General features: G+C 42.9%; 1 protein-coding gene across 1 annotated transcript in view; it reads left to right on the forward strand.

Annotated features, from left to right (window-relative positions):
- Positions 1-26,285, forward strand: part of mgat4b (alpha-1,3-mannosyl-glycoprotein 4-beta-N-acetylglucosaminyltransferase B) — a 418,569-nt gene that overhangs the window by 309,029 nt on the left and 83,255 nt on the right. Inside the window, exon 7 of the mRNA XM_084332017.1 lies at positions 25,919-25,994. Coding sequence (XP_084188143.1) covers positions 25,919-25,994 — 76 coding nt within the window. The remainder of the gene's footprint in view (positions 1-25,918; positions 25,995-26,285) is intronic.

Consider the following 26,285-nt stretch of genomic DNA (forward strand, 5'->3'; position numbering starts at 1 on the left):
CTTTCACAAGCAGGCCATATCCCTCTGTTTGGGCTTCTCTCTGTCTCTGTACCAGGCCATCGTCTGTTTGGGCTTCTCTCTGTCTGTACCAGGCCATCGTCTGTTTGGGCTTCTCTCTGTACCAGGCCATTGTCTGTTTGGGCTTCTCTCTGTCTGTACCAGGCCATCGTCTGTTTGGGCTTCTCTCTGTACCAGGCCATCATCTGTTTGGGCTTCTCTCTGTACCAGGCCATCGTCTGTTTGGGCTTCTCTCTGTACCAGGCCATCGTCTGTTTGGGCTTCTCTCTGTACCAGGCCATCGTCTGTTTGGGCTTCTCTCTGTCTCTGTACCAGGCCATCGTCTGTTTGGGCTTCTCTCTGTCTGAACCAGGCCATCGTCTGTTTGGGCTTCTCTCTGTCTGTACCAGGCCATCGTCTGTTTGGGCTTCTCTCTGTCTGAACCAGGCCATCGTCTGTTTGGGCTTCTCTCTGTCTGTACCAGGCCATCGTCTGTTTGGGCTTCTCTCTGTACCAGGCCATCGTCTGTTTGGGCTTCTCTCTGTACCAGGCCATCGTCTGTTTGGGCTTCTCTCTGTGTCTGTACCAGGCCATCGTCTGTTTGGGCTTCTCTCTGTGTCTGTACCAGGCCATCGTCTGTTTGGGCTTCTCTCTGTGTCTGTACCAGGCCATCGTCTGTTTGGGCTTCTCTCTGTACCAGGCCATCGTCTGTTTGGGCTTCTCTCTGTGTCTGTACCAGGCCATCGTCTGTTTGGGCTTCTCTCTGTGTCTGTACCAGGCCATCGTCTGTTTGGGCTTCTCTCTGTGTCTGTACCAGGCCATCGTCTGTTTGGGCTTCTCTCTGTGTCTGTACCAGGCCATCGTCTGTTTGGGCTTCTCTCTGTACCAGGCCATCGTCTGTTTGGGCTTCTCTCTGTGTCTGTACCAGGCCATCGTCTGTTTGGGCTTCTCTCTGTACCAGGCCATCGTCTGTTTGGGCTTCTCTCTGTACCAGGCCATCGTCTGTTTGGGCTTCTCTCTGTGTCTGTACCAGGCCATCGTCTGTTTGGGCTTCTCTCTGTACCAGGCCATCGTCTGTTTGGGCTTCTCTCTGTGTCTGTACCAGGCCATCATCTGTTTGGGCTTCTCTCTGTAACGGTCCCAGACAGGACAATGTGAACAGTGGCCACAATATGAACAATGGTGACCGTTACAGTACCCTACCTCCTTCCATGGCGCCATCTGGCGGGCACCGCCAGATGGTGCAGGTGGCCATTTTGGTTTGGTTACATGTTATTGAGTTAATTTCCACTTGTTTGTTATCCTGGGCTTTACCTTACTTTGTTTAAATGTCGTCCTCCTCTCTGGTTGTTGTTTGTGAGATTGCTTTGGTTGTTGTTGTGTTATTGCTTTTGTGTTTAGTTGGTGTTAATTGTTTCTGTGTTTTAGACTGGCCTGCCAGGTGTTTTCAATTGTAATTAGTCTGTGTATATTAGTGTGTCCTGTTCTCACTTCCTGTGTGCCGTCATACCTCTGTGTTAGTATTCTGTTTTGTTCATCTTTCTTTTCGTGTATCAGTCCGTGTTTGTATTTAGCGCCAGCACGGCTGTGCCTTTTGTTTTGTATTTGTATATATCCGTGTTGGTATTTAGCGCCAGCGAGGCTGTGCCTTTTGTTTTGTATTTGTATTAGGGCTGTCAGTTTATCGCGTTAATTAGATTAATTAATTACACAGCAAATTATCGCGTTATGAAAATTAACTCAAAATTTATTACAATTTTTTTTTTTTTTTTATAATTTTTTTTTGTATCTCATTCATTCCATAAGAATGTAGAATACACATTTACAGACTTTTTTTTAATATGGTCCATTTGCATGTCCTTGGTATCTGATTCTAGGGACATCTATGAATCTCAGGGAATGTATTCCCAGTGTCAGAAATACTGTGGGCTAGATCCACAAAGAATGGATTGCACGGTGCAAGGTGCACCCTTACTTACAATTCATTATGAATTGAAAATGGGGGACCCTGATGTAAACAAGACGAAAGTCTTTCTCTGGTCTGCATCCCCTTAACAATTGTGTGTATTGAGCCGTACTGTATTGTACCCATTCTGCAATCTGTTAATAACATTTTCATTCAATCAATCAATCTGCGCTGTGATTGATTGAATGAAAATTTTATTTTGAGTCAATTGTAATGAACCAAATGAGAATATCAATAAAAAAATTTTATCTTTGACTGTGAATAACACCATGCTCAAATTGACCAGACCTGAAAAATCTAAGCAAATTAATAGATGGAAGATGATTAAACAGAAGGTTTTGTAGATACAGTACTGAATTCTGCCATCTGGACACATGCAATTTGAAATATGATTATAGAATATAGAATATCAGGCATAAAATGGTTATGCGATTAAAATGCGATTAATTAGATTAATTAATTACAAATCCTGTAATTAATTAGATGAATTTTTTTAATCGCCTGACAGCACTAATTTGTATATATTCCTGCCTTGCTCCTGAGTTCTGATATTAAAAGAACACCACGTTGAGAAGAGCAACCACCGTCTCCTTCCTCCTGTCATTCCGCAATTCCTCAGTTTGCTCGTCTGTCAAATCCACATATTGGGTTCTTCTCTCCCCCCTATCGTAATACTCTCTGTGTCTGTACCAGGCCATCGTCTGAACAGCCTCTCTTCCTCCACCAGCAATCCGGAGATGAGAAGGCAGCTCAGTGAGGGATAAATGTCTTGGCTTGTTTGTGAAAATGCCAGGGTGTCAAGGCCTGTCTGGTTCATAATGCATGCAGGAGGGGGCTGAAGCGGTAAACAAGTAAGTACACAGAGGAAAACACAAGAGAGGGCGAGAAGAAAGAGAGTGGGGAATAGGAGGGATCCAGGGTAGAGACACATATAATAGAATTCCTTTGTCATTGCACATAGTACGAAATTGATTAACAATCCTGATGGTGCATTCACACATAACAAACAGCAATTAGAAATAAAAGAGTTCAAACTAAACAAATTTTAAGTGCTAAATATATAAATACAATTATATTATAGTTGCTGTAACGTATAGGATAATTACCATCAGAAAAATAATAAATATCCAACATCCAAAAAAAAATAAAGAAAAATAATAAATATCAGCAGCTGAGTCATTGCACTTTGTTGAAATGCAGTGGCCCTGTTTACAAGCAGTGTAGAATATATACATACAGGTGCAGTTGGAATGTAAACATCTGTGCAGTATTCTATAAATGTATCTGTGTGGTACTGATAGTCACACAGGTCCCAACCGACCAGGGGCAGTGTTCTCATATGGCTCTGGGGTAGAAGCTGCTCTTAAATCCGTTTGTCCATGATTTGATGGACCTGAAGTGTCTACCTAGAGAGTAGCAGGTCAAACAGATGATGTCCAGTCCAGGGTGGGATGGGTCTTTCAATATGTTGGATGGACTGCTGAAGTCCTTCAAAGAGGGCAGTAAGCAGCCGATGGTATTGATGACCCTCTGAATGGCTCTCCTGTCTGCTGCCAAGCAGCTGGCATACCGCGCAGAGATACAATACGCCACCACACTCTACATGGAGCAGAGATACAATACGCCAGCACACTCTCTATGGAGCAGAGATACAATACACTAGCACACTCTCTATGGAGCAGAGATACAATACACTAGCACACTCTCCATGGAGCAGAGATACAATACGCCAGCACACTCTACATGGAGCAGAGATACAATACACTAGCACACTCTCCATGGAGCAGAGATACAATACGCCAGCACACTCTACATGGAGCAGAGATACAATACACTAGCACACTCTCCATGGAGCAGAGATACAATACACTAGCACACTCTCCATGGAGCAGAGATACAATACACTAGCACACTCTCCATGGAGCAGAGATACAATACGCCAGCACACTCTACATGGAGCAGAGATACAATACGCCAGCACACTCTCCATGGAGCAGAGATACAATACACCAGCACACACTCCATGGAGCAGAGATACAATACGCCAGCACACTCTCCATGGAGCAGAGATACAATACACCGCACACTTTGGATGGAACAGAGATACAATACACCAGCACACTCTCCATGGAGCAGAGATACAATACACCAGCACTCTCTACATGGAGCAGAGCAGTGGCGAATCCTCATGGAAGCCAACGGAAGCCAGGCCTCCCTATAAAAATATGAATTAATATCAAATATGAAATATGAAGAAGAAAAAAAAAAATATATATATATATAGTTTACAATAATAATAAAAAAAAAAATATTTTTCATCTGTTATAATTTTTTTTTTTTTAATGTCTCCCTCTTCTCACTCTCTCTAACACACTGTCAGACTCACTGCAGCAGAGGAGACTGGAGAGGAGGCAGGGGGGAGGTGTCTTTCTCCAGCCTCCCCATGTATGTGGACTCCAAAACCAATACTAGCCAATCAGATTCGAGCTGACTAAAGCCCTGCCCACACCTTAAAATGGGCCTGTCAGCAGACTAAGTAGTCTGGCCTCCCCTCTGCACAAAATTGTATTAACCCGTGACTGCTCCCACGGGCCGAATATTGCCCCGATCCTCGCGAGATTAAATCCACGGGTACCTCTCGGCGTGCCGAAGCTTTTCCTAAATCACTTCCATCATCGAAAACGAGGGGAAAAGGTCTGCTCGCGACCCTGAAAATGTTGCGTGATTTAAAAAAAACGCTGTATTAAGTGAGCCTATTATGGGCTCCACGCGAGCTTTCTGTTGTGGGAACATCTGGGCGTCCCGCAACTTTTACTCATTCACATGTAGCCCCGAAAATGCTTAGAAAAGGAAAGCCGAACTGATATGCACGTTTTGAGATGACTCAGTTGGTGAGGGTGAGGGATGGGAGGGGAATTGGAAGAGTGCGCCAATATGAGTATTAGAGACATAAGTCTTATTGATATAGAGCCAATTGTAAGATAGTACCCCTTTAAAATTAAAATGTTGTACTCTGGTTTTATAAATTGTTATTTCCTTTATTATTATTATTGTTCTGTTATCTCCCTGTGAAGTTCTGTGTATTGTTATTATGGTTATTGTATTGTGTTGTTTTGTTTTCATGTTAAGTAAAACATTTATCAAAAATGAGGCCAATATTGCGGTCTGGTGGGCCGTGGTGGAAAATCTAAAAGAACACATATGACTCTGGAAATTGAGTACTGAATAAGGTATTATATTGATGGCTCACGTTGGGGTCCTGGGGCGAGAGGGGGGGGGGGGGGGGGGGGGGGGGGAGATAGAGCGAATATTCATGTATGTTGATGGTTATGGTGTTTTTGTATTTTTATTTTTGTTTTGTTTATTATTTTTCATTCAATATTGGTCCTATGTATATTTTCTGACCCCCTTCTGATCTGGGTCTGGTGATCGTGGGCTCTGGCTGGGGTGGGCCGCGGTTCGGGGTCTCTGCGGGTCGAGGCGCTAAAGAGGCGTGGTGCTTTGGCTCGCGGGGGGGCCGGGCTGTGGGTCCTCCGGGACTGTGGCTTGCGGTTGCTGGACCTGGAGGTGGAGGGGGCTCGGTAAGCACTTTTTATAGTAAGATTTTATTTTGTTATCCTTTTTCTTTGTGACAACTTGTATTGACTGGTTGTGTATCCGATATATAATAGGTATAATTTATTGTCTAGTCATTGTTGTGTTAGTTTGTGTTCTTGGATGTCTGTTATGTAATATTGTCATTATTGTGCTGTGTTGTTTCTTGTTTGAAAATATGAAAATAAAAAGATTTGGTCAAAAAAAAAGAAAAGGAAAGCCGAAAGCGTGGAATAAACTCGCCGAAACGGAAAAGTGTCCTACGGGCGCACCGTGATTCCGATCCGCGTGAAAATATTCACGACCATAGAGGAGACCATGGGACACCTTTTTGCAACCGAATATGTGTCTCGATTTGCTCCGACGCGGTGCGCAAAGTCGTGCAAGGAAAAATCGGACCAAAAATGAACCAATGCTCCAGCAGTATTAATGACCCTGATGTAAACAAGACAAACGTCTTTCTCTGGTCTGCATCCCCTTATAAAATTGTGTGTATTGAGCCGTACTGTATTGTACCCATTCTGCAATCTGTTAAATAAATAAAAATAAAGTTTGACTGGCCGCCGAGCCATACTGTAGTGTACATGGTGACTGCTTGACTTAAAAAAAATAAAAATTAATAAAAATATTTAATAAAAAAAGAAATTATTATTTTTTTTGGCATCCCCTGTTATTTTACCCACGCGACGCCACTGGAGCAGAGATACAATACACCAGCACACACTCCATGGAGCAGAGATACAATACGCCAGCACACTCTCCTTGGAGCAGAGATACAATACGCCAGCACACTCTCCTTGGAGCAGAGATACAATACGCCAGCACACTCTCCTTGGAGCAGAGATACAATACACGGCACACTTTGGATGGAACAGAGATACAATACGCCAGCACACTCTCCTGCAGAGAGAGTCGCTGGTGTCCAGGAGATCTTCATCAATGTACCCAGGAACCTCAGCACATGGACCCTTTCCACACAGTCCCCGTTAACCCTCTGAGGTCGGAGCTCCCGTGAGCGGGAGAACGAAAGGCTAGAAAGTGTGAAAACGGCCTCATCTCGGCGGAGAGGATTTTCATACATTTTCACAAGTGTGTGTGTGTGCGTGTGCGTGCGTGCGTGCGTGCGTGTGTGTGTGTGCGTATCCACGCGCCTTTTCTCATACGATAACTGGCTGCCGTTGATTGGCTGAGCATCACATCTATGAGCATATACTGTATAGGCGCTACCTGGCCTGCAGTCTTTGACAGCAACCTCCACTCGCAATTCGCAACCCGACCTCTTTGATTTATTACTGTTGTGTTTTTGTGTTTGAAATAGGTAAGGCGTCAGGCATAGATCCTTGTTTTTTCTTTTCATCATTGTTTTATTTCTTAGTTTAGTTCGATTATTTAAAAGGTGAGAATGTTTGTTTGTTACGTTGGCCTTGGTCCACTTCCATTAGTTTGTCCTTAAATTGTTACTCTTTTTGCCATTTTGACGTGGATTTGGGGGGAATTGGGAGTGGAGGGTCCACATTATTGTGCCTTTGAGTATCTCCTAGACATGGCGTAACAGTAGGGTGGTCTGCTGTCTATCATAAACTGTGTCTTTGCACTGTATGTGAGGTTTTGTCCTTGTGCCATCTGTGTCAACACTGATTTGGGAATATGACCAAGATGTATTTGGCAAGAATCGAGTGATCCTGATTCTCACTGATTCTCATCTGATCTGCTTGAATAGTTCATGCAGGCTTCTGTCTGTGAACGTGAACAACTCTGATGTCGTCCAGAGGCATTATCCATAGCTTCACTGAGCTCCAATGACCGTGTATTGGAGGTTGACATTGTTTGTTTGAACTTGTGCGCATGAAAATGATCATGCCTGTTGTTTAGTTTCATAGTAGTGTAAACAATTTTGAACAAAAAACGATACCCGTGTCCAGTGTTTTCTCTCCAGGTTCTTAGGTTGTCTGTGATGTTGTCAGGACATGGTGGGAAAGATGCAAGAACAGCTTGCAAGAAACATTGCCACGTGTTAACATATGCAGTTTAGGGGAATCTATTTGTGGTGGACCTGTCTGATATTGTGGCGGGCCACCGCAAATAAATCAATGCATGGAGAACAATAAACACTGCTTGTCCATGGAAAATGACAGTCTCCACAACAGCTAGCTATCCTGTGAGTATTTGCTTGCTTCCAGAGTATGTTATTCCTGTTGCTGTGCTTAGTTGCATACTAACATTTGTTTGACTGTGTCCTTTCTTTGCTACTTCCTCTTATTGTCTATACTTATTATGCACTCCACGTGAACAGACCAATACCACTTATTATTCACTACCGGTAATGTATCCATTTGCTGACTTTGTTGTTGGCTTAATTGTTGTAAGTCGCTCTGGATAAAAGCGTCAGCTAAATGATTAATGTATGTAGATGCAGTGGTGGAAGAAGTACACAGTTCATTTACTTAAGTAAAAGTAGAAATACCCAGATAAATGAGTACTCTGGTAAAAGTAAAAAGATGTACTTAAGTATCTAAACTAAAAGTATGCACTCTACATGACGTTTGTGTATTCCAGTGCATTCAAACCTCGATCCATAGACCTCTAAAAGTTATGGTAAAGTGATATGTGGCCCAGTTATGCTGCTCTGATTAAAGGTTATGTTAAAGTGGTATGTGGTCTAGTTATGCTGCTCTGATTATATCCTCTTGAAGTTGACAGGCAAATGTGAAAGAATATAATCTGTATAAATGTTTGCCATGTTTTCTATGCTAAATATATTTCTTCAAAGTAACTTGTAACTGATGGCTTCAGATAAATGTAGTGGAGTAAAAAGTACAATATTTGCTTTGAAATGTAGAGTAAAAGGATAAAGTTCCCTAAAATGAAAAAAGTACAAGTAGCTCGAGATTGTACTTAATCTTAACCACTTAACACTTTCAGTGCCAGCCATAACGTTGATTAATGTCCTTGAGTGCCATCATCCACTTCAATGATAGCGTTAAAAACGCATAATATATGTTTTAAATTATGGCTATGTGTCTAATCTGCCCGTCGCTTATCAATGACTTGTTTGCAGTCAACATTGTCGAAACGGATTGTTTTTTAATCGGTTCATATCCTTTTTATAGCATTTCGAAAAGCTATCGTTTTCTCGAAAATTTCCGGAAAATAGAAAGATTCCCTCATAAACGGCATTTATTGGAATATTCTCGAATACACTAGACACGTTGTCATTTGTCGGCCTATTTATGAATCGTTTTCAAATAAACGCTAGATTATCGATAGTATATGTGTATTTATGCACGCTATAGAAGCGAGCTGAGAAATCGATTCTCTCATTTCCTCAACAGCACACACACACACACATATACACATACGGGACACGCTGTTATCTCAGTGAATACAGCTCTGATTATCCTAAAACTGGTAACATAGACTCCTTACCTTAGATCAGATGTTCTCCAAAAAGATTATTCCAATTCCTGATCGCCATTCCAAATATCGATCGCGTTTATTGATTGATTATTGGCTGCTGTAAATATATATTCCAGGCTGCTTTCCATCTCGCGATCACTTCATCAGATCCCTCGCTAGACGATAGGGGGCGGTATTTTCCCATCGGAGCTCCTAGAGGGGCTGCTGTACCAACGGGAGACTCGGTTGATGAAATATGAATTCAGATCGCTAATAAAAAAATCAAACGACAATTCGCGTCGGTGGCACTCAACGGGGGGCATGAAATGACGACATAACACGTCTGTGGCACTCAAAGTGTTAAGCATCGGACGGCCCACCGTCACGCACGCACACGTCGCAACACTTTGCCCTTGTCTGCCGGGTCCTGCGTTTTCGCCGATCAACCAATACGTTGTTGGAAAGTTGAATTTGGCGCCTTTCAATCGCCACCCCACTCAACCTATTGCGTGCTTCCAGTCTCACATTACAAGGTGAAACATCCAACGAGCATCATTTGACAAGCCATTCGGACAAGGGACCAGGTCCGGTTTGGTCGGGTCATGAACAGACCAGTCACTGCTGATGGCGAAAATTATTTACCACCTTTGTAGCCAATGAAATTCTGGAGCCAACGATATCCCATGCAGGGGCTGATCGCAACGAGAAAGGGATAGAAGAAGCCAGGGATGTCCTTTGTTTTGACTAGAGCCTCGGAATCAATGGAAGTGGATGGCAATTTTGGATAATCATGCCGAATTAACTGCTTTTGACATAGAAAGGGTAGCTAAATATCTTGGAATCTGGCTTGATGATGCATTTTTGTTTAAATATCATATAGACAACCTCTGTACATGGGAATAGATCTAGTTTCCCAATGATGTGTAGAAAGAGGGTTATTGAAGCAGTCTTTCTATCTGTCTTGGACTATGGAGACGTGATTTACTAGAAATGATGCCCGATTTATCACTAGTGACAGATATGATACACACCACTGCATCTTATAATATAAGTCATATTATGAGAAAGTGGGTTGGTCTTCCCTGGTAGATAGGCGAAATCAACGCTGGTATTTATTTATCCTTAAGGCCATTAACAGGAAATTACCTCCTTATCTCACAGCACTACTAGTTTGGAACTCTATATAACACGTTCAAATGATTGGCTTACATGGGAGGTTCCCCATATACAGACCCTACTTGGAAAATCTGTATCATTATACTGCCTTGTGTGTGTGCGTAGGGATACGCAAAGGCTAAGGGAGAAAACCCTGAAAGAAAACCGCACTGCCTTGTGTGTGTAGGAATACGCAAAGGCTAGGTCCTCACCTGTAAGGAAGGAACTAACTACAAACCAAAAATGACGACTCCAGTGGCGTGGAGTCATCGCCCGTCCAACCTTACTGTAGTGTGAAAATAGGGACGTAAAACGAAAATGATGATGATGATGATGATGATGATGATATAGTGCCCCTACTACATGGAACTCTCTTTAGCTCTCGCTGAAGATAAAACGACCTATACTGCCCTGTCCAGGCTAACCGCAGTAACCCAAAAAAAAAGTCTAAATTGAGTTATGAGTGAAATTGAACTTGTCAATAAATGTTTTATCTTGTGACCAAGTTTCAGATGTTAATGTCGCTCAGTTTTGGAGATATGGGGTTTTAAAAACTGCAGTAACTACAAAATCACACTCAAAACCCAGGCAGACCGCAGTAACTTCCAAACAGTGAAACTGAGAAAAATGGCTTTAAAGTTTTTTGACTTGCCATCCAAAATGTGTTATAGGTAGATAGATGATAGTACCCAGATTTAACATGTATTAATGCAGTAATCTTTAGGCATACAAAAATATGACGTAATTATTTTAATTAACTCCAAACAATTTGATACTGCACTCTGCTGCACGATTTCCTTAAATAATTATACAGGTAATGTACAGGCAAAGTGCAGTAACTTCAAATACAATGTTGTTTTCCCTCCAGCTTTCATAACTTAACCTAGCCATTTTGTAAATGAAATTTAACACCTGAATATATTGGAATGATGATGATCCAAATAAAATGGCTAGGTTAAGTTATGAAAGCTGGAGGGAAAACAACATTGTATTTGAAGTTACTGCACTTTGCCTGTACATTACCTGTATACCATGCACCGTGCATGTCATTGTGCGTGGTGGTGGGGGTGTCGTTTCTGTGGGCTGCTTTGTTGCCTCTGGTCCTGGTGGCAATTGCCATTGCGGGGGGATCGGTGGGTTCTATGTTTCTGCTTTCCGATTCTACGAGGGTTGGCGGGTCGTGTGCTCCATGGCCGTGGCCATGCTGGGGGGGGGGGGGGCGAGTTCAGAAGTGGCCGGGGTCCGTTGGGGCACGTGCGTGGGGCTGGTGTTTGGCTCTGGGGGGGATTTGGTTGGAGCCTATGGCGCCTATGGCTTCGGGTTGGCCTTTCCCGGACCTTTCCTGGAGTTGGGTGCTGGTCTCTTGCATGTGCTTTGATGCATTTTGGTTGGTTTTCATCGTTGGGCTTTCTCGGTTCGCTGGCGTTTTGGGGATTCCTTGCGTGGGGGGCTCGCTACGGCTTCTGCTGTGTTTCTGGGTGTCCTGGGCTGCAGGTCCTGGGGAGCGTGACCTGTCATTCTTCCGTCGAGTTTGGGGGTGGGGGCGTGGAGTTTGCTGGTTTCCTCATGGTGGCGAGGTCGCCGTGCATGGCGGTGTGAGTGGCATGCGGGCTGTTTGTGGGGTGTTCGGGGGACTGACTGTTTCAGGGGGGTTCACAAGCAACACTGTACTTATTGTACTTATTTTATGCCTATTCTTATGTCTGCACGTTCTATGTTGCACTACTTTTATAGTTAGGTGGAGTGAGACCAATAACCTCACCCTGAATGCTTCCAAAACGAAGGAGCTAGTCATCGATTTTAGACATAGCAAGGTATCCCATCTCCCCATTACAATAAATGGCTCAGAGGTGGAGATGGTGTGCAGTTTTAAATTTCTTGGGGTCACTATTTCAAATGACCTGAGCTGGCACTCCAATACCAGAACCATTGTTAAAAAGTCCCAGCAACGTCTTTTCTTTCTCAGGAAACTGAAAGAGTTCACAAATAACAGGGTGATTCTACACAACTTCTATCGCTGTGTGATCGAGAGCTTTCTTACTTCCTCCTGTACAATATGGTTTTGTAACATCACAGACCAGGAGAAGAAATCTCTGAATAGAATTGTGCGTCTTGCACGCAAGACAATCGGGTCTAGCCTGCCAGCTCTAGAAGAGATCTATGGTGCCAGGCTGCTTTCCCGTGCCTCTGGCATTATCAACGACCCCTCTGGTCACCCAGCCGCAGGCCTCTTTGTCCCCCTCCCCTCGGGCAGACGTTACCGCTCTATCACATGCTCTACCTCTCGGTTTACAAAGAGCTTTTTCCCCAGTGCTGTGCGGAGCCTGAATGACTCCAAAGGCTAGTTTTGTATTTTATCCTATTTTGTTTCTGTGTTTTTATTAGTGTTATTAGTCAGGTTTGTGGAAGTGCTGCTTTATTATATGCACTTTTACTGTCATTTGTGCCACTATGCACTTAACTATGATATGCACTTTTAGGGGATGTTCGATATCAATTTTAGCATTTGTCCTTTTATACTGTCTGTGTTTTTACATATTTTTCCTGTACTGTTTACACAGTGTTTGCTCATGTACCTGTATTCCATACATGGCAATAAAAATCTTTGACTTTTGACTTTTTCTTTTTTCTTGGATTTTTTTTGGCGTTTTATCGTTTTATTTCTACTGGGCAGTCCAGTAGGGAGAGACAGATGAGGAATGGGAGACAGAGTGGGGGGAAGACATTCGGCAAATAACGACGGGTTCGGGAGTCGAACCCGGGTCGGCCGTGTCGCGGCTGAGCGCGCTATGTCGTTCGCCACTGGGGCGCCCTGACTTTTGACTTTTATACCTATTCTTGTCTGCACTTTATGCATTGATTTTATTCTGTCAACTGTATGATAATTTTATGCCTATCTTCATTTTATGCTATTTGTTGTTGGGCATTTTGGGCTGCGGTCCATGTGTGAAAGATGCTATATAGATAGAGTTATTATTATTATTTATTATTATATTGTAAAAAACGTATGAAATGTCTGTTATTTACGAGAATAAATAAAGGTTTGAAGTACAGTACTTGAGTAAAGAAATACCACTGTGTAGATGTGTTGCTCGATGACATCATACATGAGACCTTGCTCTCTTGTTTTTAGATTTGGAAGAGACTAGAGCAAAATCATCACTTTTGACAGTCTATTCCACCTGCCCGCATGCACGTGTGTGTGTGTGTGTGTGTGTGTGTGTGTGTGTGTGTGTGTGTGTGTGTGTGTGTGTGTGTGTGTGTGTGTGTGTGTGTGTGTGTGTGTGTGTGTGTGTGTGTGTGTGTGTGTGTGTGTGTGTGTGTGTGTGTGTGTGTGTGTGTGTGTGTGTGTGTGTGTGTGTGTGTGTGTGCGTTTGTGCGCGCGTGTACACACTGTCAGGGCTGTACGCTAAGCTTTTTCACTAGGGGCACACTTGCCCCTAAATGAGAAATTTAGGGGCAAAGAATATTTTTTAGGGGCAAATTTTTAAATAACTATTTTACCATTATAGTAGGGCTGGGCGATATGGCCTCTAAATGATATCGCAATATTTTGACATGCATCAAAAATGCTTGATTTAACCCTTTGATGCATACAGTCACGCCAATATGATGATTATAATAAGTCCCTGCAACATATGTTTGCATTATTAAACCATGAAGATGCTTTAAAAAATAATTTAATGAAAATGTACTAAGATTATCTACTGACACACTAATAAAAAAAATTATTTACATCTTAAGACAATTTATATAAAAACTCTTGGGTGCCTTTTACACAGTACTGTGTTTTCTATCCACTTTAGCCAAACACACACACACACACACATATATATATATATACACACACACTACTGTGAGAAAATAATAATCACACAGACTTAATGATTTTAGAATATTTCAGATAATGAAATTAAATGTTTATATCATCAACTATCCAGTTAGTATTTATACTGTGTGTAACATTTGGCTACTTTAAATCATTGAATGTAGAGAGAGAGCGAGAGAGAGAGGGGGCGAGAACGAACAAGAGAGCCAGCCCCCCCCTTCGCGTTTTGATAGTCTAAGCTGCCGTAGGTGATGACGTCACACTCGAATGTAAACAGGAAGAGATGGAGACACACGGAGATGGAAATTCAATGATATACAGAAATGAATAACCAATAAATATGAAGTTATGTTTAAACTTCTGTTGTCAAGCGTTGTCAATATAACCCACCCCCTTTCCTCACGAATGGAACTAGTCTTGTGGAGTCCGCTTTGACCGTTTTCCAGGGTTAGCAGAGATCGCTAGTTAGCTTAGCATAATCCTAATGGTAACCTTGGTTAGCAGCTACCGTTAGCTCATTGCTCGTGTCAATTAAATTGCATGTTATTAAAGGTCCGCGCTGGTACATTATATTGCACTGTACAGCCCTGGTTGTAGGCTAATGTTTTACTACAATTTGTATGGATTAATTTAGGAGTGAAATGCGAATGAAGGGTTGAAATCACCACTCGCAAGCTTGCCCCCAGATATTATTTTAAACTCGCACGGACCAAATTAGGGGGCAATTTGCGATCATATCATCGCAGTGTACAGGCCTGACTGTGCAATCCCACAGCCATAGTTCCCTGACCGCACACACATCAGTCCCAGGACAGTCTCAGAGGAAGGTAGGAGGAGAGTACCATTCAAATATCCAGAGACTATATCACCATGGTAACAGTCTAATGCTCCCCTTCAGCAAAGAGATGAAGTACACTTAAAATGAGCAGTGGGACTGTGACCCTGCATACTAACCGCTCATCCCCCCTTGTACCCTTGGGTACACTTCATAAAACTTAACCACCGTGTCAGATTCACCACCTGTTTTTGGATGAGACAAAGAAATCCCTCCATTTTCCCAAAGGCCCACCATGCCGACTTGTCGTCGGGGTGAATTATGCTTTTAGTGGTAAACTTTACACGGTAGTAAAGTTTTATGAATTGTCTGACGGATGTTCTTGGTGCCGTTTGTACTCTGCCTTGAGTGTGTAAATGAGATATACTGCGTGAGGGAGAGATGTTTTCGTTTGCGTCAGAGAGACAGAGACGTAAAGACTGTTAGAGACCACTTATAAAAGCATGTCTGTGTTTATGGGTTCTCTGTGAGTGTGTGAGTGTGTCTGGGGGGGTGGGGAGCTGGAGTGTTCACGTCATATGGCTGGGAGCTATACTGCATATGAAGGTGTACCTTACAGCAATATTAATTTATTAATGATAATACAATTGTACCATTAAACATGACCAAAAAAAATTATATGACAATTTGTACTTAAACGAAATATTGTTTCCATTTTATATGCAGTGAAAACTAACAAATATTGTGATACCGGTATGATATTTTGGCCATGTTGCCCAGTCCTACTTTGTAGCTCAGTGGGTAGAATTTGGCACCAACACATTCCTGGGGAGGGATTCCAGCTCACACTGAACATCACTCAGGGTTCTGTAAGGTGTCCACCACACTACACAACATATATCATTATGTTATTAGTGTAGCAGCCAATACAGTGTTGTGTATTCTGCTCTGCGATTACTTGCATTATCTGCATATCATATCTCATGTGACAAGTAAACTCCCTCTCTCTCTCACATTGTATATGTGACAAGTATGTGATGTACACATTTAAACTCCCTCTCTCTCACATTGATTAATTATGTGACAAATTTAGAGGACCATTAAAGGACCAGAGGCTCAGATATCCACGTCTCTGAGCGGATCTCGGCCTGTCTGTCCGACATCTCCGCCTGGATGACGACCAACCACCTCAAACTGAACCTAAGCAAAACAGAATTGCTCCACCTGCCGGCCAAATCCTCCCCCCTGACCGACCTCTCCATCACAGTCGAGAATGCAGCTGTGACCGCGTCGCCGACCGCCAAGAACCTTGGTGTTGTCCTCGACGACCAGCTGAACTTCTCTGCTCACATCGCAGCGACAACCAGAACCTGCAGATTCCTCCTGAGCAACGTCAGAAGGATACGCCCCTTCCTGACAAAAGAAGCCACCCAACTCCTCGTCCAATCAACAGTCATCTCCCGCCTCGACTACTGCAACGCACTGCTAGCTGGCCTCCCGGCCACTGCCACCAAGCCTCTTCAACTCATTCAAAACGCAGCGGCCCGCCTGATCTCAAACCTACCGAAGTCGGCCCATGTCACCCCACTTCTTAGGGACCTGCACTGGCTCCCCATTGCTGCACGTATCCGCTTCAAGGCCCTCGACCTAGCATACCGTGCGGCAAAGGGAACCGCTCCCGCCTACCTCCGGTCAATGGTCTCTAACTACACACCCTCAAGACCCCTACGCTCTGCATCTTCTGGCCGCCTCAGATCTACTCCTATCCAAGCTCCCGGAGGGTCATCAAAGAGAAGCCGCCTATTCTCAGTCCTTGCCCCACAATGGTGGAATGAACTACCCATCCCAGTTAGGACAGCCGAATCCCGTCCAATCTTTCGCCGTCGACTAAAGACTCACTTCTTCAACCATTATCTGAAATGATAAAAAAAAAAAAAATCTAACCCCGACTAACCTTAATGTCATGCACTTGTCCTAATAAACTAACCTACACTGTAACACGCAACACTTTGATGAACATTGTTACTCAGCTGATAGAGTTATACCCTTCTTGCTGTCTTGTCGCACAGAACTTGTAAGTCGCTTTGGATAAAAGCGTCAGCTAAATGACTAAATGTAAAATGTAAATGTTAATGAATGTTGTGTGCGTAGTTGCGTACAGTATGTTTATAGTGTCTGCTTCACACTGCCACTTCCCTTAACATTACATTTACATTTAGTCATTTAGCTGACGCTTTTATCCAAAGCGACTTACAAGTTATGTACGACAGGTCATCAGGAAGGGTACAACTCTATCAGCTGAGTAACAATGTTCATCAAAGAGTTGCGTGTTACAGTGTAGGTTAGTTTATTAGGCCAAGTGCATGACAGTAAGGTTAGTTAGGGTTAGATTTTTTTATAATTTTTTTATTATTTCAGGTAATGGTTGAAGAAGTGTGCAAAAGATTGGACGGGAATCGGCTGTCCTAACTGGGGTGGGTAGTTCATTCCACCATTGTGGGGCAAGGACTGAGAATAGGCGGCTTCTCTTTGATGACCCTCCCGGAGCTTGGATAGGAGTAGGTCTGAGGCAGCCAGAAGATGCAGAGCGTAGGGGTCTTGAGGGTGTGTAGTTAGAGACCATTGACCGGAGGTAGGCGGGAGCGGTTCCCTTTGCCGCACGGTATGCTAGTTCGAGGGCCTTTAAGCGGATACGTGCAGCAATGGGGAGCCAGTGCAGGTCCCTAAGAAGTGGGGTGACATGGGCCAACTTCGGTAGGTTTGAGATCAGGCGGGCCGCTGCGTTTTGAATGAGTTGAAGAGGCTTGGTGGCAGTGGCCGGGAGGCCAGCTAGCAGTGCGTTGCAGTACTCGAGGCGGGAGATGACTGTTGATTGGACGAGGAGTTGGGTGGCTTCTTTTGTCAGGAAGGGGCGGATCCTTCTGACGTTGCTCAGGAGGAATCTGCAGGTTCTGGTTGTCGCTGCGATGTGAGCAGAGAAGTTCAACTGGTCGTCGAGGACAACACCAAGGTTCTTGGCGGTCGGGGACGCGGTCACAGCTGCATTCTCGACTGTGATGGAGAGGTCGGTCAGGGGGGAGGATTTGGCCGGCAGGTGGAGCAATTCTGTTTTGCTTAGGTTCAGTTTGAGGTGGTTGGTCGTCATCCAGGCGGAGATGTCGGACAGACAAGCCGAGATCCGCTCAGAGACGTGGATATCTGAGGGAGGGAAATGTGTACCTTAAGTACACATTTAAGCTCTCTCTTTCTCATATTGTATATGTGCTGACAAATATGTATTGTACACATTTAAACTGTCTCTCACACACACAAATGTGATAAGTATGTGATCATGTACACATATAAACTCACTGACAAATGTGCACATTTAAACTCTCTCTCTCTCTCTCTCTCTCTCTCTCTCTCTCTCTCTCTCATGCTATATATGTGACAAGTACACGATGTATACATTTATGCTGGCTCTCTCATGCTATATATGTGACAAGTACATGATTTACACATTTAAACTGTCTCTCTCATGCTATATATGTGACAAGTACATTATTTACACATTTAAACTGTCTCTCTCATGCTATATATGTGACAAGTACATGATTTACATATTTAAACTGTCTCTCATGCTATATGACAAGTACATGATTTACACATTTAAACTGTCTCTATCTTTCATGCTGTATATGTGACAAGTACATATTGTACACATCACATGTGTCTGTAGTACAGCAGACTTGAAGCAGGAAGCTGAGAGGAGTTTTAGACGGTTTTACACAAGCTTTTTACAACGTGTGTTGGCAGTAGCTACCATCAGGCAGTATGCCACTGTGGTCTCCTTCCATATGGGCAGTGTTGGGAGGGTTGGCTTTGGAAAAGTAATTGAGTAACAGATGAATGATTACTTGCTTCAAATGTAATATGTAATGCCATCTACTCGAATCCACAAACTCTGTAATGTAATCCGATAACTTTTGAGTTCCTTTGCCCACAAAATCTCAAATCCCTTTTCCCTCCGTGTTCCCAATTTTCAGTGGTTTCTTTCTTTCATTTTAAATCCCTTCCACCCCCCCCCTAAAACAAGATGGCCTATCTCTTTTTGCTTTGTAATTGTTTTTTTTTTTATTTCACCCCACAGTCCTATAAAGTGTAGCCTATACAAGTTTAAGTGTGAAATAAACTTTAGAAAGCCTTGTAGATACAGCACAGTAAGCACAAATCCAGGGGTTGTGTGTGAGCTCTAAACAGAAGTGTGTGTGTGTGTGTGTACAATTCTACATGTGAGCGTGTCTGTGTGTTTATTGCTTGTGCTTCACATTAACCATTGTGCCATCAGATGGGTGACGGGACCTACAACAAAACACGCCAACATTTATGTGTGTGATTCTAGCCGAATCACACCCTCTATCTGTCCGGCACAGCCTCAGTTTGATGTGCTAATCGAGCAATTAAACCTGCAGCAAATATTGACTAGTGTTTACATTGTATACGCTGCGCCTTGATTGTTTGCCTATCTTGATACGTAGGCAGAGAGATTGTTTTGAATTTAGTTCAAAATTGTATCCTGTTATCTTTTGGATGGATTGAATGTTGTCCAATATACATATATATTGTACACTTTTTCTTTCTTACATGTGTGTGTGTGTGTGTGTGATGTGAATATCCCTAATTAGTATTCTAATCACATCCACCTGTACAGTAGCATCTGGAAACAGCCGTAGAGAGTACTGCTGTGTTAACTTGCGCCCTGAGGGATGCATTCATTGGATGAACAGCAGAGGAGTTGCGTTCAAGGCGTGTGTGTCTCCTTGTTGTTCCCATGCATTTGCTGTTATCAAGGCTTTGTTTCCCATTGTGGCGTTCTCATTTGGTGTCATCTCACTCTGCATCACTGGGCCTATGTGTGTGGTACACACGTTCAGTTCCCATGACTAATCAAATCACTCTGTTCCCGGTGCGCCTATCTCTATGTAGCTTCTGCACAGATTGTCCTGTGAGCAGCTTGTTTATTTTATTTTCACATTTGTATTGAGTTTCCAGGATATGCAATTGCACATTGTTATGATTGACATTTGGTGTTTACAATGTAAAGCAATGCATACAAATACCCAGTGGTGTAGCGATGCCCCCCCCCCCTCCTCTTTCCCCATCCCCATAGATCTATATGACTGTATATGATTACAGAACATACAGAAGCAGAAAGGCCATGGAATTTAGAGCCATCCCGGCCATCAATTGGTCAATTTAGTCCAATTTAATCAGCCATGTTAGTTGATTAGTAAAGTATATTATGAATGTAAATTCATATATGTGCGTAACCCGTGCGTACGATCATTTCTAAGCAAAGTGTGGGACTTATCAATTTGAACGTGTGCTTGACTTTGTGCGTATATTTACGCACAGCTCTGACCATGCGTACCTGGCGCCCGGCGGTAGAATATTATTATTGCAACGCGGAAAATAACACTGGCGCGTGTTCTGTATGACCCGTAATTCATTATAGTTCATTGTAAAATAGCGACAGTAGTGTAATTATAACGGGCTCACGTGCGAACAAGAGGTTGGCCTGCTTGTTTGGCACGGGGGGGCAGACGCAGAACACCCACCTCCAAACGCGATTAAATATTGTTTCAAATAAAAAGCGAAATACTATTATTTTGTGTGTCATGTTTCCAAATAAGATTGGTCACAACGAAATGCTTTCTACTTCAATTTGTTGGTTAGAATAGATGACCTCCGTTGAAACTTCACTGAGACTAACAGTCTATTTGAGCTCCCGCACAGACGTGATAATAATAATAATAATAATAATAATAATAATAATAATAATAATAATAATAATAATAATAATAATAATAATAATAATAATAATAATAATAATAATAATAATAATAATAATAATAATAATAATAATAATAATAGCTTCATTTTATATAGCGCCTTTCAAGAGACCCAAGGTCGCTTTACATAGATAGGGGGGGGGGGGGAATAACAAAGTAACAAACATAGTGGACAGACACAACATATAAATATGATGATGGAATTCAAGTTCAAGTTTGTATTGATCACATATAGGCAGGCTATACATGGCGTATAGGCTACATCATACATGGCAGTGAGATTCATTGTTCTTGTATAGCTCTCGTATTATTGTAATATAGGCTACCTAATACCAACATCAAAATAGATTGTATGCCTCTACAAATCATATGCAGGTAGAAAATGTACGGAAAATCCATCGCGATTTGGAATAAAATTTAGGAGAACTTTAATCCCTGGGTATTAATCGAACAAAACTGGAAAAGGCAGTCATATTCCAGCACGGTCTTTATTAGTGTTTGCGCTGCCCAGTCAGCAATGGTCTTTAAGTTAATAGATATCATATTCGACATCACCGTATGTGTACACGTCTCTGTCAGCCTGTCGCGTATTTCTCCCATAACACGCTTCGCTCGGCTTAGTCCACTTTTCCACATTTCATGGGGGTGTTCCATTACCGTATATGGTTAATTACGGGCGGTTCTATATGCAAATACTTAAAATCGTGCACGAGCGCGGAGCGTAGAACGAATGGTATTTATCAACACGGAGTGTGCGTAGAACCTGTGTATGCACGTGTGATAAATCCCGATTTTTCTGTGCATACACACATTTAAAATTCTGTGCTTAAGAACGAAAATAGAACACTTTCTACGCATTGTTGATAAATGAGGGCCCTGGACTGCTGGAATAGGTGGTCTCGGGTGCGAACCAGCGTCCCCGACGACGGAGCGGGGCGCGGTGTGCAAGCTTACTGTAATACTTTCATGCTTGCTTGAATTTTGGGCAGATAAAAACATACAGCAACAACTGGACAATACCCACAAAAAACGATATTTATGTAATTTGGCGAGTTCAGACCTCAACCAAACAAGCATGTTGGATGAAAACATGAAGCCACGTTACAAGCCCAACTTCCCTGGCTCGCATTAGGCCTGGCAATTTTTTTGCCATTGCTATGTCTATACATTTGTTTCTTGTTCGAATGCATTTATTTCTATAGACTGATGTATTTTTCTGCCATGAAAAATGGAGCCTCTAATAATTGCCCAAAATGTAAGCTGTAAAAGACGTGTTTACGGTGTTCGTTATATGTTTTGTCTATCTGTCTGTAAATCAAATCAAATCAAATTTATTTATAAGGCCCGACAACACACGTTAATGTCCCCATGGGCCGTACAAGTCTTCTTTAAACAAGTCAAGAAGAAAACATAACAATAAGTCAAGAACAGAACAAGAACACCATAAGGTCCAACCAATTTAAAATAAATGCAAATAAATGAAAGAATGCAAGCACTCCCAGATATACCCCACGCGAAGGTAAGGAAAAACTCACTAAACCCTAACAATAGGGAAAAATGCTCCACAGGCAGTGTGGAGGAGAGAAACCTTAGAAATCTAATCTATGTGGTTAGCGCGCGGCATGGCCATAATGTTTTTGGTGTAGGAAAAGTATCCAAAATTCCGCCTGTGTAACCCATCGTGTAGGTTTAGCTGGTACATTACTTCCCGAGGTACAACGAAAATGTCCTGTGTAACTGTTAATTCAGAAATATATAGACTATAGAGAGTTGCTCTCCTCAATTGTGCCTGGCTGGGAATGAACCAAGACTGCAGTGTGTACGTAAACCAGAGGGGGGAGAGGGAGGGGGGGAGTTCGCACTCAAGGACGGAGCGAGGACGGAGCAGAGCACCCGCTCCTAATGAGAAGACACCCTTACTCTCCTTAGCATGAAGTTAAATCTACTCTAAAAGTGAAACTTACTGTAAGCTACTCTGTACTGCGACTCTGCTGCACAGACCTATACAATAGCTCTGCTGTCCGTGCAGACACTTTCAGATTATAATGTTTTTTTATTTGATGAACATGGGCAGATTTTTTTAAAGCATACACCAATGGGGTCAGTGAACAAGTAATGTACTTGGTGGATGCCTGCACACTGAGTAACACCAGTATCACAGACTATTATTCACATAGTTATACCTAGTACCAATACCTTTATACATACTCATATTCACATAGCTATACCTACCAATACATACCTTTATACATACTCATATTCATATACCTTTACCTACCAATACATACCTTTATACATACTCATATTCACATAGCTATACCTACCAATACATCCTCATATTAACACACCTATACCAACCCATACATACCTGTATACATCCTCATATTAACATACTGTACTGTGACAAGCCTTGTGGTGTTCAGGCTCGACACGGACCAAAACAAACAATTCCAATGTCCACACAAGCACAATTTCAATAAACAAATGCTATTTATGGAGCAACAGTAATAATAATAATAATAATAATAATAATAATAATAATAATAATAATAATAATAATAATAATAATAATAATAATAATAATAATAATAATAATAATAATGGCTTGGATTTATATAGCGCTCTTCATGACACCCAGAGCGCTTCACAGAGTCCATTATTCGTTCATACACAGGCATACCGGTGGTGGTAAGCTACAATAGACCTATCTCAAACCCTGCCCTCTTTTCTTGATCCTCCAATCACAACTGTCGCTTACCTCGAACAAACAAGCGACAGTTGTGATTGGAGGATCAAGAAAAGGGGCAGGGTTTGAGATAGGTCTATTGCAGCCAGAGCTGCCCTGAGGCAGACTCACGGAAGCGTGGCGAATAATCATCGCCTACGGCCCCTCCGACCACCACCAACATTCATTCACATGCATACACATTCATACGAGGCAAGTAGGTTAAGTGTCTTGCCCAAGGACACAACGGCGATGGGATGGACATGGGCTTGAGTGGGATTCGAACCACCAACCCTTCGATCATTGGACGACCCGCTCTACCCCTGAGCCAAAGCCGCCCCACAGTACAGGTCCGATGGGCAATAGAGTAGTACATTTTTTATTATTTTTTAAACAAACACATAAACAAACATGACAACACACGATTAGATATACAAGCATTGTTAACAGTGCACATCAAATTAAATCACCATTTAAATAAATGTCTTATACAAGATATGCCCCTAATACCTGCTATCTATTCCCCTACACACATATGCTCTTGCTCGCACCCCCCACCCTGGACCCCCCAATGGATAAAAAGAGTAGTACATTTACAGTCCAGGGTCAAAACACGTTCCAGCCTCTCGTACTTCCTTCCTGATGACTTGTCGTACAGAACTTGCAAGTCACTTTGGATAAAAGCGTCAGCTAAATGACTAAATGTAAAATGTAAATGTCGTACAAAAGGGAATGTTCAATACTCAGGGTTTGTCGTCCGGTCCAGGGTCAGTTTCACAAGGGGGTATCTCAGCCAGTCCAGGGTTCAGTACCACAAACACCTTCTCGCTCTAACCTCTCCTTACAACTACCTCTCACCTCACAAACTCAGTATAACACTCTCTCCACGATCTCTGCTCCTTCCTCACCTCCACTCAACTCTTCTCTGTCTCTCCTAGGGCTTTATGCTATGCGTGTCGTGTGTGTGTGTGTGTGTGTGTGTGTGTGTGTGTGTGTGTGTGTGTGTGTGTGCGTGTGTGTGTGTGTGTGTGTGTGTGTGTGTGTGTGTGTGTGTGTGTGTGTGTGTGTGTGTGTGTGTGTGTGTGTGTGTGTGTGTGTGTGTGTGTGTGTGTGTGTGTGTGTGTGTGTGTGTGTGTGTGTGTGTGTGATGTGGGTGATCACGTGGTTCAGGTGTATTCCATCAGTCCTAATCAACTCCTCAATTAACCCTCCTCTGCCTGTGACAATAGTATCTCCCTTCCTCCACGTAACCAAGTGACGAGGGATATCTGCCACAATACCTATATCTACCCATACCTTTATACCTCATATTATTCACATGCCCATACATACCTTTATACCTAATACCTCATTTCACATGCCCATACATACCGTTATACCTCATACCTCATATTCACATACCCATACCTTTATACCCAATACCTCATAATCTCATGCCCATACATACCTTTATACCTCATACCTCATTTCACATGCCCATACATACCTTTATACCTAATACCTCATATTCTCATGCCCATACATACTTGTATACCTCATACCTCATATTCACATGCCCATACATACCTTTATACCTCATAGCTCATTTCACATGCCTATACATACCTTTATACCTCATACCTCATTTCACATGCCTATACATACCTTTATACCTCATACCTCGTATTCACATGTCCATAGATACATACCAACTACATGCACATGTTTTCCTCATTCCTCCATCACTCCACCCCCTCCTTCCCCACCATAATGAATAAATTATGTCCTAACCCCTAAGCAGCTTTATGTTAGTTTAGTTATGATAACTCTGTGTGAGTGTGCATGTGTCCGTGTCTGTGTCTGTATGTGTGTACGAGCGTTGTCTGTGTATGTGAGTACCGGGGGAAAGAGAGATGAGAGACAAAAAGAGAGATATTTTGCACGGCTTTCATGCAACTGTGTGTGTGCGTGTGCGCGTGCGTGCGCGCGCGCGTGCGTGCACGCTCCATACAGGAACGTGGCTTGGGAATGTTTTGGCTCTTTGAAAATCTCATCGATATCCAATGACAAAGACCACCGCTCTGTTCAGGGCCTAATTGCAACCAGAGCGTCTGCTTCACAGAGACGGGTGGAGGTCTGGATGAAGCCATCATTACTCTGGATCCAGGGATGATCCATGGGCTGTGGAATGGAGTGTTGATGCAGACCATGTGCTGCAGTTGTGTTGTGGTACCTGCTAGGATCTGGTTCCTCATTGTCAATACAGGACAAGAAATAAATCAAACTGTGTGTGTGTGTGTGTGTGTGTGTGTGTGTGTGTGTGTGTGTGTGTGTGTGTGTGTGTGTGTGTGTGTGTGTGTGTGTGTGTGTGTGTGTGAGAGTGTGTGTGTGTGTGTGTGTGTGTGTGTGTGTGTGTGTGTGTGTGTGTGTGTGTGTGTGTGTGTGTGTGTGTGTGTGTGTGTGTGTGTGTGTGTGTGTGTGTGTGTGTGTGTGTGTGTGTGTGTGTGTGTGTGTGTGTGTGTGTGTGTGTGTGTGTGTGTGTGTGTGTGTGTGTGTGTGTGTGTGTGTGTGTGTGTGTACCTACTGTAGCACCATGCTGGTGTGCATGCGCATGTGAATAGGTGTGTGTTTGGCTGCAGTACATAACTACCTCTCTTCTCTTCCTCTCCAGATGGCGGACGAAGCAGAATCTGGACTACTGTTTCCTCATGATGTACGCCCAGACCAAAGGGACCTATTATGTACAGGTAACAAACAAACCACTAGAAATCCTATAGAAAAGAAGAAGCTGGTGAAACGGTTCCTCTTGAATTGGTAAAAGTGTGGAGTTAATGAAACGTGGGACGCAATGTCGGGGCCCCCCCGCAGGGCAGACCACTCCCCTAAATCAATAATAAAGTGAGAACATTTTGCGCGCTCAGCGCAAGGTCCATCCCATTACAGCCGACCCTAATGTCGAGCTCACCCTCCGCCTATGCAGGCTCTGACACTACTTGCAGTTTCAGTAAATCCTCGTAATTACAATGACCCATAATCTC

This window comes from Notolepis coatsorum (assembly GCF_963971535.1).
Source record: "Notolepis coatsorum genome assembly, chromosome: 16".
Lineage (NCBI taxonomy): Eukaryota > Metazoa > Chordata > Actinopteri > Aulopiformes > Paralepididae > Notolepis > Notolepis coatsorum.